Source organism: Mustela nivalis (genome assembly GCF_964662115.1).
Source record: "Mustela nivalis genome assembly, chromosome: 2".
Lineage (NCBI taxonomy): Eukaryota > Metazoa > Chordata > Mammalia > Carnivora > Mustelidae > Mustela > Mustela nivalis.
The window spans coordinates 156538735-156555349 of NC_139021.1; the positions used below are offsets into that span (position 1 = coordinate 156538735).

General features: G+C 44.7%; 1 protein-coding gene across 10 annotated transcripts in view; it reads left to right on the forward strand.

Annotated features, from left to right (window-relative positions):
• The window catches only part of LCOR (ligand dependent nuclear receptor corepressor), a 138520-nt gene extending 129089 nt beyond the window's left edge, over window positions 1–9431 (forward strand). For all 10 annotated transcript variants that reach the window (XM_082722134.1, XM_082722139.1, XM_082722131.1 and 7 more), the window contains one exon: window positions 476–9431. In XM_082722134.1, coding sequence (XP_082578260.1) covers window positions 476–4808 — 4333 coding nt within the window. In that variant the 3' untranslated portion in view covers window positions 4809–9431. The remainder of the gene's footprint in view (window positions 1–475) is intronic.
• The last annotated feature ends 7184 nt before the right edge of the window (window positions 9432–16615 follow it).

The following is a 16615-nucleotide window of genomic DNA, read 5'->3' on the forward strand; positions in this document are numbered from 1 at the left end:
TAGTCATGCTGAGAAACCATGTTAAAACTACAATTTCTTTAAGTCCAAAGTTTGTGATGTAGTGCATCTGAATTTTTGTCAGTGTGGTGGACTTATAAATCAATGACTATTTAATAACAGGACTACTAAAATGAAAGTGTATGTTAACTGACTAGAGTTAATAATGTGGCCAAAATTTTATTTTCGGAAAAATTCTTATCAATGATATTTCTTCTCTATAAGATAAAAATTATTATGAATGATCACTTTAAAAGTATGAAGGATGTTACTAAAATTTGGGAATATATCAGGACTGGCCTTAGATTTTAATTAGGAAAATACTTATTAAATGAAATTTATATGGGCCCTTAGAAGCCGTTTTAGAGTGTCTGTTCATTCTCTTTATAGCATGAGTAACATCTGGTGAATTTCATAATGTAAAAATGTTCTTCAGAAAATGACCATACTAATTTCTCCTTTCTCTTTGTCCATCTAGTGAGAACTCAGCAGAGGCGATAGCAGTAGATTCTAACAATCAGTCGAAGTCCCCACTGGAGAAGTTTATGGTAAAACTGTGCACTCATCACCAGAAGCAGTTCATCCGCGTCCTGAACGATCTGTACACTGAATCCCAGCCGGGCACTGAGGACCTGCGGCCTGATTCTGGAGCGATGGATGCATCCACTTGCAACGCTGGCTGTGCCCAGCTAGGCGCCAGACAAAAGGAAAAGGATGGTGCGTGTCTCGATAGGAAGTCTCCTCCTTCTGTAGATTTGTTCGTAGACTCATCAGACCCGCACAGCCCTCCACACTTAACAGAACAGGCCCTGAAGGAGCCTCCTCCTGAGATAAACTCTGCAGATGGAAGAGAGAATGCCTTGACTATTATCCAGAAAACTTCCTCTGAACATCCAACCACTAAACCTAATTCTGGTAGTTCAACGGATAGTTCCACTCTGGGATACCTCGCCGCATCTAATTCTTCCTCGTTAAGCTTCCACCACACCTCTAAGAGCTTGGAGGGGCAAACCACTGGACAGGAGCAAGACACGAATGTGAAAATATGTGAGGATGGGGAAGACCATATGCAGAGCTCAGCTTTAGTAGAAAGTCTGATTGCAGTGAAAGTGGCACCTGAGAATAGTGAGGAGAGCAACAGCTGTATTGTTTCTCAAAGAAATTCATTCAAAGCTTTATCAGAAGAGGCTTGGGACTCAGGGTTTACTGGGAATTCACCTAGAACTGCTGACAAAGAGAATGCTTTACTCTGTAGCTCAAAAACACCTCTGCGCCAGGAGTTAGAGTCCAGTGAACAAGATTCAAGGCCAAAGCAAGAGAACCATCTTCACTCACTAGGAAGAAATAAGGTGAGTTATCATTTACATCCCAGTGATAAAGGTCAGTTTGATCATCCCAAAGATGGTTGGTTAGCCTCCAGCCCCATGCCAGCTGTCCACAAAGCATCTAATGGACATTCGCGAACCAAGATGATATCAACCTCCATTAAGACAGCTCGGAAGAGTAAGAGGGCATCAGGGCTGAGGATAAACGATTATGATAACCAGTGTGATGTCGTTTATATCAGTCAGCCGATAACAGAGTGCCACTTGGAGAATCAAAGATCAATATTATCTTCTCGGAAAACAGCCAGGAAGAGTACTCGAGGATACTTCTTCAATGGTGATTGTTGTGAGCTGCCAACTGTTCGCACGCTGGCCAGAAATTTACACTCTCAAGAAAAAGCGAGCTGTTCAACAGTGGAGCCAGAGGCAGTGGTCACTGCCAAGCAGACCCTCATACTTTCTGCCCCTGGACCTGCTGTGGATGTGCAGTGTCCCAGAGAAGACGACCATGAAGAACCAAGTAAAGAAATAACCTCCCTCAAGGAAGGAGAAAGAGAAGCTTCCTCTGAAAAGGAATCTCAGGAGCCTGAGGTTTGCCCCATGACAAATAAACCAAATCCGAGCAGCTCTCCCAGGTCAGAGGAAATGACAGCCTCCAGCTTGGCATCGCCTCTCCCTGCTCATCTTCCCGAAGAGGACACGCCAGAAGGTAGCTCCATGGTCTCAACTCCCACAGCAAGTGGGGTGGCTTCCCCTGAACAAGATCAGCAACCAGTCCAACTGCTGGATATCAAGGAGGGGACTGTCATCCAAGACGGTCACCTGGTTTCCTCTGCTGAGAGTATTTCTGAGGGAGGCAGTGGCAATGTGGTTTCTAGGCTTCATTCTTCTCCTGAAATAGTCAGCAGAGAGGAGGGTCCTCTGGGCTTAGAAAGTCAAAGTCCGCCGGTGGGTTTGGAGCCTCCCCTGAGCCTGGGAAAAGCTGAAGACAACCAAAGCATCAGTACTGAGGCCAAGACTGAAGAAGACACTCAGGAGCTGGATACCTGCCCGCCCTTGAAGGAAAGCAGCACTTTCACTAATGAAAACCCCAGAGAAATTGAGGACAGTGAGGCAGCAGGTGGTACAGGAAAATCAGAGGGACAGAGCAGTGATGTAAAACTTTGTTCAGAAAAAGATACGTCTGATCAAAACATTGATTCACCTGAAGAGAATGTGGACAAGAAGAAAAAAAGTAAAAAACTCCCTGAGGCCTCTGACAGGTGCCTAAGGAGTCAGCTTTCAGATCCTCCCTCTGCGGATAGGTGCCTGAGAAGTCAAAGTTCAGATTCTTCCTCTCCTTGTCCTGAGATCAAGATTTCTAAAAATCCTGGTATGAAACGTTCTAAAAAAGAAGGGTGCCCCGGGGAGACAGCATCTGAGGGCCTTCTGGCTGACGGCTTCCATACAAAAGGTCTGGAGGATACTGAAAACCCAGGTGTTGATGAAAATCCCTCTGAGAAAGACACTGAGCAGGTGGGCGAAGGAGGTGGGATCATCACCAGGCAGACTTTTAAAAACATGCTGGCAAAAGAAGTCAAGGGGGAAGAAGGAGATATTTTCCCCAGCAATGATCCCATAACCACAGTGGGCCAACCCCTGCCTGGAGAGAGACTGGAAATCTATGTTCAGTCTAAGTTAGGGGAGAAAAATGCTCATGACCCCTCCGAAAGTATTCCTTGTACTTTCCCAGAACAATCAAAAGAGAAGCCAGAACCAATTCCCACACAAGATCTGGAGGAGGTTGTGAATGAGGTCGGCACTGAAAACACCCAGTGTAAAGATGGTGAAAGCGACCTGCCGTCCAGTGCACTGGGCTTATCAGGTAGTGGAAGTGGTGATGCTGCTGGGCCCCCAAAATGGGTACCGAGGCTTACAAGACTGACCTCTTCAACCTACAACCTAAGACATGCTCATTCTCTGGACTCCTCAGACACTGCAAGAGTGACTTCAGAAAAGGAAGCAGCACAAGGAAACCCAATGCCAAAGGAAGATGAAGCTTCGGAGAGTGGAGATCCCTTAGATGAGGAGGATGTGGACCCCATGGTGGACGACCAGCCAAAGTTTGTGGAATGGTGTGCAGAGGAGGAGAACCAAGAGCTTATTGCCAACTTCAATGCCCAGTACATGAGAGTTCAGAAGGGCTGGATCCAGTTGGAGAAAGAAGCCCAGCCAACACCAAGATCAAGGAACAAGTCAGATAAACTGAAGGAGATTTGGAAAAGCAAGAAAAGGTCACGGAAATGTAGGGGTTCATTGGAGGTTCAAAAGTTTTCTCCTGTTCAGATGCTGTTTATGACAAACTTTAAATTATCTAATGTTTGCAAATGGTTCTTAGAGACTACTGAAACCCGGTCTCTGGTGATCGTGAAGAAGCTCAACACTCGTCTTCCAGGAGACATCCCCCCCGTCAAGCATCCTCTTCAGAAGTACTCTCCTTCCAGCCTGTACCCCAGTTCACTACAGGCTGAGCGCTTAAAAAAGCACTTGAAGAAATTTCCTGGAGCTACTCCTGCTAGGAACAATTGGAAAACACAGAAGCTCTGGGCCAAATTTCGAGAAAATCCTGACCAGGTGGAGTCAGAGGACACCAGTGACGTCAGCCTCGGCCCCGGTTCTGAAGACAGTGTAGAGGAAGTCAAGGAAAGACGAAGTAGCCATCCTCCCACAAACTCACCTACCCCAGCCAGTACCCGGATCCTCAGAAAATATTCCAATATTCGAGGAAAGCTGAGAGCCCAGCAATGTTTGATCAAGAGTGAGAAAATGGAAAGCCCATTTGGGCAGGCTGTGGAAAGTAAACAGAGTTGTAAGAGTGTATGCATCAACCCTCTGATGTCCCCCAAGCTTGCCCTGCAGGTGGACGCAGATGGGTTTCCTATTAAGCCCAAGAGCACCGATGGAATGAAGGGAAGGAAAGGGAAGCAGATGACTGAAGTCTTGCCGAAAGCAGAAGTGCAGAATAAACGCAAGAGGACAGAAGGCGGCAGCACTCAGGACAGGAAGGACAAGGGACCGGTGGTGAAAGCCAGCAAAGACAAGCATCCTGATGGAACCACCAGAACGCCTGCTGCCAAGAAGCCAGCTGCAAGGGACAGAATCAGCCAACTGCCCAGAAAGACATCCTTAAAAGAGAATAAAGTGAAGATCCCTAAAAAGTCTCCTGGGAAGAACTGCCCTCCCTCTAGAAGGGAAAAAGAGAATACAAACAAAAGACCCACACAGCCCCCTGCCTCGGAGGCAGGGATGAAACCTGCAAAGCAAAAGGGGGCAGGTGAGTGCTCTTCCAGGCCGCAGAAGGCCGCCAGCAGGAAGCAGAGCAGCTCGAAGACTCGGGCCAGACCCTTGACAAAAACCCCGGAGAGCAGTGCAGCCCAGAGAAAGCGAAAACTAAAGGCAAAGCTGGACTCTTCTCACAGCAAACGGAGACGGCTGGATGCAAAGTGATCAGAAGGCTGGCAGCCACGAGTTAAAACTGTCCTGCAGAAGTAACCCTGCATTGTGCATTAACTAACTCTGCTTTTATAAGCTTATCCAGCCTTTCAAAGCTGCAGGTAACAGAGAACACCACAACTGAAGATGCCAGAAAATGCATCTCAGATGGAGAAGGGAACTTGCAGAGTCTTTCTCTGAGGCTGAGTAAGGGAAGTTATATATTATATTCTGATTGTTCCTTGGGTTTTAAACTTGGAACCAAGCAGTTTTAGTTTTTAAAAGTACAGTGCCTTATTTATCCTTTTTGTTTTTAAATTTACGAAAGCTAAAAAGCTGATCTATGTGATAAAGGCTTGTATTTTATACTTGATGCACAAGCACTTGTAGCCAAGAAGATCACCGTCATGCACAGAAAAGTAGCTTTTCAGCAGCCGCCCTGCAGCGTCTGTCCATGAGCAGATGCTCCTCTTTGCAAACCCAAGCAGTGAACTTCCCTCTCCGTCTTGTTTGTTTGTTTAAATGATATTCGAAAGCTAAACCAAATCATTTTTATGGTATGTGGAGATTGCAGAGGGAATTTATAATTATTATGATAGATGAGTATTTCTGTTACTCCTTTTTAAAAAAATCAGATTCATTATTGGTCACTCCTCCCACTTTTGACTTTATGTCATTTAAAAAAATGTATTCTAAATGATGCACCCATGGGACAAAAGATGGGTCACAAGGTGTTACTATTGGGTTAGGACCTCTAAAAATTATTTACATCCCCCAGGTGATTTACATTACTGATTCTTACCATCCTTTTCATTTTTGGCCTTGCAAGCTTGCTGGCATTCGAATAAGGCTTTTACCTGACTTCAGCAGGGGGGAAATGTAGGATTTTTTTTTTTCATCTTGTAACTGTAACTTGACAATTAGGATGAGAGTGACTGTTCTAATCTTCTTTCTTACCCTGAATATTTCCATATTCGAAGAAAGCCAAGTTGTTATTTCCAGTAATAGAAAAGTTTAGGAGTTTGTGTGTTCATGTACATTTGGGTGCATTTGCCTGTGGTTATCAGCCACAGATGTCTCCCAGCCCCAGTACAGTAAAATTCTTTCTTCCCCATGCAGTGTGCTAGGGTGTTCATGAGCTGCATAAGTAGCACAGGCCAGATGGTTCAAATGTGGCCCAGGGTCTCTACATGAGTATCCGTAACACCAGTTTGGCGCCAGACTCAGAAAGGTCTAAACAGCACAGAGTCACGTGAAGGTCAGAGCAACCTTACAGTTGGAGGAAGCAGCTCAGCATCTTGTAGCGGGGCCCACATCCCTCCTCCCACCTGGAGCTGATGTTCAGTTGGCTTGTCCCAATGTGAATGTACGTGTTTTGCGTGGGTGTTAGCATTCTGACTGATGAGCACCGTACTGGTACTTAACGCTTGGAGTATCACTCTTGCCTCTCTCACGGCAGGTTCTGTTCCTTGGCTCAAAGGTGAGAGCTGCAGTGTTTGTAACTGATGTTGTTTGCCTTTCCCGAATGACGCCTGAGGTGGTTGCATTAGTTTTACCTTGGTGCCTGTAACTTTGCTCCATTACAATGCAGTATGTGCTCAGCATTTCCACTGGGCCACTCTGCAAAACAGGCTTGGTTGTGAAAGCTCCTCTGCTGTGCTCTGTCACAGAAGTAGGCTTGTATGGACAGGGGCTCCTCTGTCCTTTTTACTAAAACGTTTCCATTTAGATTGTTTAGGTAAACCCAGATGGACTTTTTTCATGCATAGTTCCATCAACTCATGATAAAACAGGGCTTCTACCCATTCTGTTAAAGGTTTGCTGTATATAATGAGAACTTCTGCTGACTGGCTAGGACTGGAGAGAAAGTTCGATTCATGGGAAATTGAGAATTGTGTTGAATTTCATAGACTATCTTCAATGAAGCCTTGACTTTCTTTCCCTTTATGTCTCCTCTATCCCATGAGTCTCTTTTCTTTTTGTTTTAATATCTTTGACTTTGGCCATTCAAGAGCTACCTATATGAATGAAACTGCTGAGTGTGTATGTTGGGCAGCCCTTTCTCAGCATTAAGTTGCACAGAAGCATTAGTATGTTTTGAGTAGGTTCGGTTAATCTTTGAAAGTGGTTTTGAAGTTTTTAAGAAATATTCTCATATAGTCGTCACTGGATCCTGTTTTTGTGGTGACTTCAACAGCCGAGGTTTGCTGAGGCCACATGTGCTGACTCGAGGTGCCCCCCTTAGCGGCACGCAGATGCCTTGTAGCGCTGCTTGGATGAGGTTCGGGAGAGGTATGAGGCAGTGAGCAGCTGCAACCCATCCAGTTCCAGGCTTATAACACATTCCATTACCTTCCTAAGTTCTTTTTCATTTTTAAAAGCATGTTTCAAGATAATAGCCTTTTCTGTCATTTTAGGCAGCAGTTGAGAAAAGGTATCAATGTGTATGCATTTTTTTATATATATATATACACCGCAGTGGTCATCTTTAAAATCAGCTTAACATTTTAGAGTAGTGACAACACTTCAATAGACTGAGAGTCTACATAATTAGAACACTTAAAAGTTTAGAGGTATTTTTATATTTGTTGAATCTCATTTTTGCTGAGTCAGTTAATTTTGCTAATAGCAGAAGGGGGGACAAATGAACTTGAGGGCTGGCTCTGAAATGCCCTTTTACACTTACAACCGATGTTGTCTAGCTGCTCCTAGACACCTCCAAGCCAGGCCTGCAGCTGACTCAAGTCTCCCCTGGTTTTCCCTGCCTTGCAAAGACGTCCTCTTTATAGCTGTCGTCACAGTATGGCTGGCCGCCAGATGCAAAGGCAGTCTGTCCCACATTCCAGATTCCAAATCACAAAAGAATTCTGCTCCTGGGGCTAGCACCATGACTGACCCAGCACCAGAGCTGAAGTTGCTGACCAGAGAACGCTGGTATTACCTCTGAGCTTCTGGGAGAGCTCCAGGGAAGCAGTCTCAGAAGCTCTACCTTAGCTCCCCAGAGCTGGGCTCTCTTTGGGAGATCCCGTCTTCTGGCTCTCACTTCCTGGCCCCTAAGGCTCCCTGGGTTTGGGAGGACAACATGCAGACCCTCCCTAGTCAGGGCCCAGAGCCTCACCACAGCGCTCCCTCAGACCCCAAGCAAGCTACAGCACACAGGGAGGCAGCCACCCTTTATTCTGCTCTTAAGGCTTCCTGCACAGGAACGTCACTACTGTCTGTCAGTCTGTAGTTGCTAGATCCTTGGGGCCCATAGGTAAGCCAGTTCTGTCACATCTGTATTTCAGTAAAGATTTCTACACAACCCTTCTCTGAAAACAATAATCTTGGGCTGTGGGTTTGGTTCTTGAGGTAGTATGGATAGGAGAGGTACATGTCGCATCCCTTCACAGATGTGGTGCTCCTGATGGGCTCCTCTGTGCACTTCTCAATGTTCATGTAGGATATCAGTGGAACATGTCACTTCAAGACAGTTGCTTTGAACTGAAGTTTGGTCTCTTTCCTGCCTTGTGATGGATTGTGTAGTAAGGGCTGTAGCTGTTACTTTCCTCTCTGGGCGGTGTCTTGCTGATTGAAGGACCTGAGAGCTAAGTAGGAAAGGACAGCATGCGACACAATGCAGACATCACCCTCCGTGAGTCTGGTGGCTTGTCACCACATCTGGGACTGTTTTGGAATTTCCCAGGGTGCTGGGTCCAGGAACCACCCCCGTTCCTTTTGGTTTCCTGTCAGCCCACACAAGCCATCTTTTTTACAGACACCCTATCAAGGGTCTGTAGAATATGGGCTGGTCGCTCTTTTGTAAATAAAAGTTTATTGGAACATAGCCATGCCCATTTGTTTATGTATCTTTCATAGCTGCTTTCCAGCACAGCAGAGTATCTACAACAGAGACCATATGGTCTGCAAAGCTGGAAAGATTTACTGTCTGGGCTTTTCAGAAAAAAATTGCCAACCTTCCTTGCTTAAGAAAATAATCCTTTTTCAAGAACAAACTTTGCATGGTTGATCTTTCAATCTTTCTTTTGCCTCCCCGTTTTTCTTTTCTTTTCTTCTTTTTCCTCCTTATCTTCCCTCAGTTTTGTTCTTCCTTTTATATTTCTTTCTTTCTCCTTGCTGCAGAAGAGACATGGTGTGTTGTTACAGCACACTGAATACATCTCCTAACACCTGAGCTGCTGCAGCCTCACATCTGCCTTCTCCAAGCTGCCCACAGTGAGGCCTCCGGCAGCCTCCAGAGTCAGGCCCCACAGGTGAGGAGGGCTTCAGAGTTCTCCCTGCAGCCCAGGCCTCTCATTTCACTCTGTCCTTATCTTAAGACCTGACTCTGGCTTCACATCTTGAGTGTTCCTCAGACAAGCCAAGATTTGGGTTTTGTTTGTTTGTTTGTTTTCAAAATTAATTGAGAATACTTTAGTTAGAGGCTCAGTTTTCTGAGCCCCATGTTTAGGGAAAATACGGAAAAGGCCTTTTCACAGAAGGAAAACAAAGTGCAGTCACTAACCCAAAGTACTCATTATATAATGTTTTTGACCAACTTCTAGGAGAATAAAAATGCATCAGTACTGATAGTTTTTTAGTCACATACTCTCCTTTCAAAATAACTTCATTAAAGGCAAACCAACAAATAAAAAAAAATAGGGGCTTGCTTTGAACATGCTTTTAGGAAAGAATAGGAAATTGGAGCACATTAGAACCTGAGTATGACTGCAAAATTGTCCATTGTGTCTTTGGGTAAAATCCAGTCAGCCTCCAAGCTGTTGGTCTTTCCTCTCCCCAACAAGTCAAGGACAAGCTTCTGTACTATTCTGCAAATTAAGTTGAATATCGGGTTAGTGAAAAAATTTCTGTCAGTGGCCCCAGAACAGTGATGATTTCAATTATTTTGAAACGGTTAATTATTATTTTGACTTCTCAGCTATTAATTTTTGTTTTCTTATGTCTTGATGTCCACTGAAATGCTGGAATTTTTTCCTACAAGTATGAAATCGTGTCTATGTATATCTCATTGGGAAGGCAGTCCTCACACGCTCAGCAGTAAGCATTCTTCCCCAGCTTGCTCCCAAATCCTTTTTCAGGGAAGAAATGAAAATCAAAAGATTATTGTATTTAAAACAAGCAGAATTGTGGAAAGCCTTTTGAAGCAACCTTCAATAAAGTTCATCCCTTGAAATGTCAGAACAAACTGCTGTTCTACAATGGACAGATTGGAAGACTTGAAGGTCTGACCTCTCTCCTTGAACGATATTAAGTCATACTCAGGCAGAAACCCAGAGCTCTCTGATGCTGCTTCCGACTTCGAGCTTTGCCCTGTTGTGCCGGGGGACCCAGAAGACCACCTGGGGCACTTCTGCAGACAGTATGCTTGTTCATGCTTTTGCTCTTGGAATTGAGCCAGCACTGGTCAGTTCCTTCCATTACCTCCTATCTGCCTGAACTTCCCTTTCCCAGAGCATTGGTGGTGTACTGCTCGGTGCTCAGGAGACATCCTTGTCTTCGGGGTTCAGTGGGGCAGCTGTGTGGTTATGCCCACCTGGCAAGCACAGTGATGCACAGAGGCTTTCTCCCCTACCTGAGACCAGTCCACGTCACACAAGGTACTCAGCAGTAGGCAAGGTATGTGAAAGAACAGGTTGCCTATGAAACAGCCAACAACAGCAGCAAAAAACAGGTGTTTAAGGTTTTATAATATACCAGAGGTTGGAGGAATGCATTTTACCTTTTTAAAAAAAAGGATTGTGTTAAAAAAATAAATAAATAACCGGGACTTACTGTGTAGCTGACACAGCCTAAAATATAAAATATCCACCACCTGGCTATTTACAAAAAAGGTTTCCTGGCCCTTGTAGTGTGTCATTTGAGGTCAGTTGTGCAGTTAGGCACAAACGTTTTTCCTGCATTCCAGCCTCGCACTGTTTCTGTCCTTTCAGACGGCGGGGAGCATCTTGCCACGCCGTCTCGGCACACAGCCGTTCTCGCACGCTACTTGTGAGTAATGCTTATGCGCTAAAGAAAAAATATTCCCCTTCGTTGATTATTTGTTGAATCATGATCTCATCTAGTAGGATAAGTAGTTAAAACTAGAAGTACAACGTCTTTTAAGTCTTCCTCTGTGGCAAACAAATTTAGTAATGGACCTGAAGCCGAAATAGTGCCTCTCCTGGCCAGCCCTAGTGGGCTCCTTTCAGCCCCAGCGCTCTCCTTTTCTTTTCCGTGTACAGTATATTTGCAAGCTCGATCCCCAAGCTTCGGTCACTGTTTGTGAATATAACTGGCCGGCCTGGGCCTGTTTGAACCTCGAATCAGCATGTTGATGGCCCTGGTTAGCACACCAGCAGCTGTAGCCTGAAGCAGCTCAGAGCCCTCCGGCCTGGCTCGGCTCATTTGGGGGAGCCGTCCTAGACATCTCACCTCTTCCCTCTCTGCTTAGGCCGCCCCAGCCCCCTTCCAGGAGGTGTCTTCTTGGAAACGGTCTCCCGTCTCCTGAGCACGTCATTGACCACAGACGTGTCATTCTAGAAGCGTCTTTCTCTCCGTAACTCTTTTTTTTCCTTCTAGAATTTAGCCGTTGGGTCCGGATGCTCCTCAGTTTATCAGCTTTTTCAGCCCACTTGTTTTCTACAATCTGCACTTCATGCTTCTCGCTGCTGAAGCTGTATGTAGTATTTGGGAGGTGTGTGTGTGGGAAAGATGCTCTACAGACAAGATGCGCATAATTTTGTATATTTATACCACAGGGATTTGTTTTAGAGCCGCTGTAGCTTAAGGCTATTAGTTTCACCAGTGTTCTAGGAGACTGTGATATGGACTATGGTTTCAAATACGTTATATAATACATAGTTAGTTATACACCACACCGTGGAATTTATTTCACTGTGTAAATAGTGATATTTTCCTGTTCTAATGCTTCTATAGAAAATATTTATTTTAACAACAAAAAATTAACTGTCAGAAGGGCTTTCCAAAAAAGTGTTCTTTCTAGCCACTCATCTTCCCCAATTACCGTGCTCATCCATTAAACCCCCAAACAACATCGTGAAGGCAGAGGGTGCAGCCTTGAAACCTTCCCTCTGTTTGGGCATATGCAATGTGGATTGGGAACCTGAGTGCTTCCCCCCACTGCCATCCCATCCCAGAACAAAGTGGGTCTCCTACCACCGGTATGGCTGTGCCAGGCATGCACCAGGGCTCGCCTGAAGCAGCCCACATTTTGCATACGCAGTTAATATCTTCCGACTGTCCAACAGCCTGTAGAGGGAAATGAGCCTTAGTTGTAACCCCAAGGAAATCCAAACCCATACCTGTGGGATATGGAGAAACCACTGGCTGCCTAAAGAAAGCATTAAGATAGGTTTTAGTCTTTCTCATGTTTGTGAAAGACACACACCTATTCACAGTCATTAACCATGGGAGATAAGCGTGTTTCCTTCTGCACCTTGGCAGCACTCACGGGCACCTCAACTCTCCTCCTCCTTGTCCTCCTCCCTGTTTCAGCAAGCATCTGTGCAGACGTGGGCCAGTCCCACCCGCAACCCGTGGTTACAGAATGAGACCGTCTGTTCTAAGATGTGTGCAGCTTTTTACTTCTCAGGAGTCTTGGTCTGTGATTCACAGCACCCCTAGATGTAAAGGAACTGATGGCTTTATGATCATGTTCCTCTTCCCTGTGCCCCATTCCTGGGCACCTCTGTTGAGTTGTGATTCTCGTTCCGCCCAGCGGCTGGACTGAGAACCGAGGCTCTGGGACCGCAGAGTGCTTGGGACTGGACACACAGGGGGTTTTGTCCTCCAGTTGAATTGTAATTTGCATGTTTTCTAATGGTCTCTCTTTTTTCTAACAAATGAGGAGGACACTTGAACAGTAATGCTGGAGAATGTTTTTTCTAAGTTACTATTTGTAAGCAAATCTGATTTTAAGATGAAATGTGAAAGGGTAACTAGGTGCCAGGGAATTTAGCACTGAACTAAACAGTCAACACTTTTTTAACCTTTGCAGGAGGAAATAGATTTTGCTCTCATCTAATGTTCACAAGAAGTAATGTTGTAAATAGTTTTTAAAAAATATTTATTATGTGTGCTGTATACAGATTCACGTTCTGAGTGGTGTTGGTCTGCACTGTAGTATTGTAGAAGGATATATTTTGAGCAGTGGACTTACTTTCATAACACAGTTCACACATGGAGAAAGAACAGAAACCAGCAGGTTGAGAGCTGTTTGGGGCATTTGATCTGTAATGCTATATCAATCCAAGCTTTAACTGCCCCCTCTTCTCTTCTGGTTATGTTATATGTTATATATATTATACATACATACATGTATGTATGTATAATATATATGATAAACTGGTCAGTTCCCAGATCTGCAGAGCAGATTTCCAGGTGTTCTTTCTGATGTGTTGCGCATAAGCAATAAGATCCTAGGAAATAACATTTATTCTGGGCTCTGCGTTGGCCCTTGTCTCAGAGGATAGGGTGGGGGTAGAACAGCTCTTGCTAAGACCTCTTGCCTTTGCTGGAGAGGTGGCTATACTTGAATTGTTGCTTCTGTTTGTCTGCACGCTGCTTCTTGTCATACAACTCTAGCAATGGATGAGAAATCTGCCAGCACCAGACACATCAAAATTTGGGCATGGAGATTGAAAAATGATCATTTTTCCATGAATTTGTAGGGCTTCTAGAATCTAGTTGAGGCAAAGCTCATTTGGCTGTAAACATAAGAATTTTTTATGTTAGGAATTTAAATTGCCAGCTAAAAGTCCTTTGAGTCTATCTGCCCTGCCTTTGAAGATTAAGCCCATTTCCTGGGGTCCTCCTCTGTGCCTGGGTTTGAAATGTCTGGGGTAAAAACCCTTTAGAGCTGAGCGAGGCAGGCAGTCCCTCTTCCATGGCTTCCAGCGTGTCCAGTTCCGCAGCTTTCTGAGCTGTTTAGCAGCCTCTCCTGTGACCGTCCTAAACTTTATGAAAAATACCCCACACCCAAATAACCATGAATAGAATAATGTAGTTTTTTAGACTTTTTGGATATGTCTTCTCTTTTGTATTTATGATGGTGTTTGGAATTTTTCACTAGTGTTTTTTTAGATTGAAGTGGGTGCGTTAGGATAAAACTTTCCATTGCTGAGCCTGAAAGCAAGCAAGAGGAAAGAAACTGACCTATATTGTGTCATTGGGAAGGTGACTACTCGCGGTGGTGGGAGGGCGGGGAGGGGGCATTGTAGATTATGTGGGAGTAAAATAGAACTATGGCCTGAGGCTCCCCAAGTATTATTACCTTGTAATAAATAATCCCCTTATTAGCCTCACTTAATCTCAATAGAAGCCTGCTGTTTACCCTCAGGGAACAAGTAGTTTTCAAAATTGAGCTCCTCCAAGGTCACTGGCCAGTGCCTGTGTGGAGGCACTGGTCGTCTTTGTGAACTCATGGCATTATTTTCCCATATGCATTATGATACTAAGAAATTCAACCCCAACCTGTATGAAAAGCACAGCCCAGGGTCCTACTTCAGGCTAGAGTCAATGCCTTTCAGGGGCCAGGGGGGCATAGGAGGCCCATGCAATTTAACTGAAGCTCAGGTGCCGTGTTGGGTTTTTATTCTTTTTAGGCCACGACCCTTCAGAATGAGATTAGGGCAGGGGCTGCTGATCCGGCTGTGGATCCAGGGAGCTCTAAGATGAATCTCTACCGTTCCTTTAAGGTCTTTCTGGTTCCTCCCAGTGTTGTCATTGCCGAGGTCAATCTTGTAGTTGTTCAGATGTGCTCCTTTTTGCTGTCTTGTGAGTCTTAGCCAGTGATCCAGATGCCCAAGGAGAGAGTCTCCGGAGGGCCTAGCCCCTGTCCAGTACCAAGCGTGTGCTCCTAACCTATGCGAAGGTGGTCTTTCCAAAAGCAGTGAATTGAGGAGACTCTGCAGATGGTAATCTGGATGATCAGCGTGTATCTCTTGGGCCTGGATTTCCATGATGTTAGTGAGTGTAGGAAAATACTGTGTCTTTAATGGATGAAAATTCAATGTATGCTGTGAATTTGTTGGTTTGAAACATTGAAAAATTTTCATTAGACAATGTTTACATACCTCACCTGAAGAACCTTTGAGAGTGTATATATGAAATTTAAAAATATATTAAGTTGCTTTAAAACAATATGTATAGCTATAAAAGTTGGAGTTATTTTAACTTTGAATATGTACCACGTCTCTTAAATATTGGAATCTGTGGATTTTTTGTGCTTCTGTGTTTTACTTTCCTATTAGGCCATATAGGAAACTGTGTTCTTGTTACTGGTAAAGGGGCCCTCACTGAAATCCAAGCTTGGAAGGATTTCCTTTGTTGTTTCAGATTTTCTTGTTTGGGTTTGAGGGATGGGGTATGGAACTAGAGGATGTGTGGGAGGGATTTCTCTAACATTGACATCTATTCCATGAGCTTTTTCTAGGCGCTTATTTTATTGCAGCGTATTAAACTTCTTTGATATTAAAGTGTGTTTGTGTAGTTACTGGAGAGGGAACAGAATGCATGGAAGCCCAGTATTACACTTGCAGCCTCTGGCGAAGTTGAGAAGTTGCCAGAAGGAACAAAAAGCAATACTTCTTTGTACTTTTGCCTCAACCGCGGTGTTGGGACTTAACGGAGCACTGTTTGGTAGATCTGTGGCCATTTTGTGAGGTATGCCTAACTTCAGGGGCAAGAGAACACCATGGATGAATCCTTGGGAATTCCCACCGCAGACTTGGAAAGGCGCCCGTGCTTCATCCTAGGGGCAGAGAGCAGCTGAGCCAGGGAAGCCACTGTTAAATTTGGGGGTGATCCGTACAGCCCCCGAGGAGGGCTGCCCCCATTCCCTAGAGTCCATTTGGGGCCTGGCAGAACGCTGGCAGGAAATTCCTGCATTTCCTAGCCTTGTGACCTGTTCCACTGTATTCTTTCAGTTCTGCTTGAGCGGGGTCTGTGTAAGCATCCAGGGGACAGTGATTCCTGTGGAATCAGCCATGATTTCATTAATAAATTAGAGGATGGTGGCCACTGACACACAGAACTATATCCAGTAAACATAACCCTGCAGCTGACAATCGGGCTACCTCTCAGCCTGGATTAGGAGAGACCTCCTGTTCCATGTTAGGACTTTCCATTGTTAAAAGAGACTTCGTTTCCTCCCATATTGATCTTACTAGAATATCTAGACTGTATCTCAGAGGTGCAGACTGACTGGCTGGGGGTGAGGGATCATCTGGAGAATTCTCTCTTGAGAGCGCAGGGCATCGGGACAATAGGGACGCATTAGCGCCGATCTCAGGAAAACTAGGCAATGCTAGTTGGAAGCATGGTCATTCATTCTTTCTGTTGCTTCCACTCCCCAGCCAAGCCCTGCTATGCCCATTTCCTTGGCTGGGGATTTCCTTTGAACTGTTAAATTTGCTCCTTACTTCACTTTAACTCAGAGGTTGTAAACTGGTGGCTCACAGATGTGTTTTACTTAGCCTAGTGTTTAAAAAATTATACACTATGGGTGTTGACATAAAATTTGGGTTTCTGGCTTCTCTTTTAGAAAATGATAGTGAAGATCTGGTAAGGTTAGTGCATGGTAAGAATCCACTGGAGCTCAGTAGATTGGAAAGTGTGACTTTAAGGTCACCACAATCCCTTTTTTCTTTAACAGTAGGGAAATAGGTCTCTTTATCAGAAGTGATACAAACAATGGGCCAGACAGGCATGTAGCGGATTATCAGAAGTGATACAAACAATGGGCCAGACAGGCATGTAGCCGATTGACTTACTTAGGTAACCCACTGTCCAGACACTTGAGCTTACAACCGTATTTTAACCCA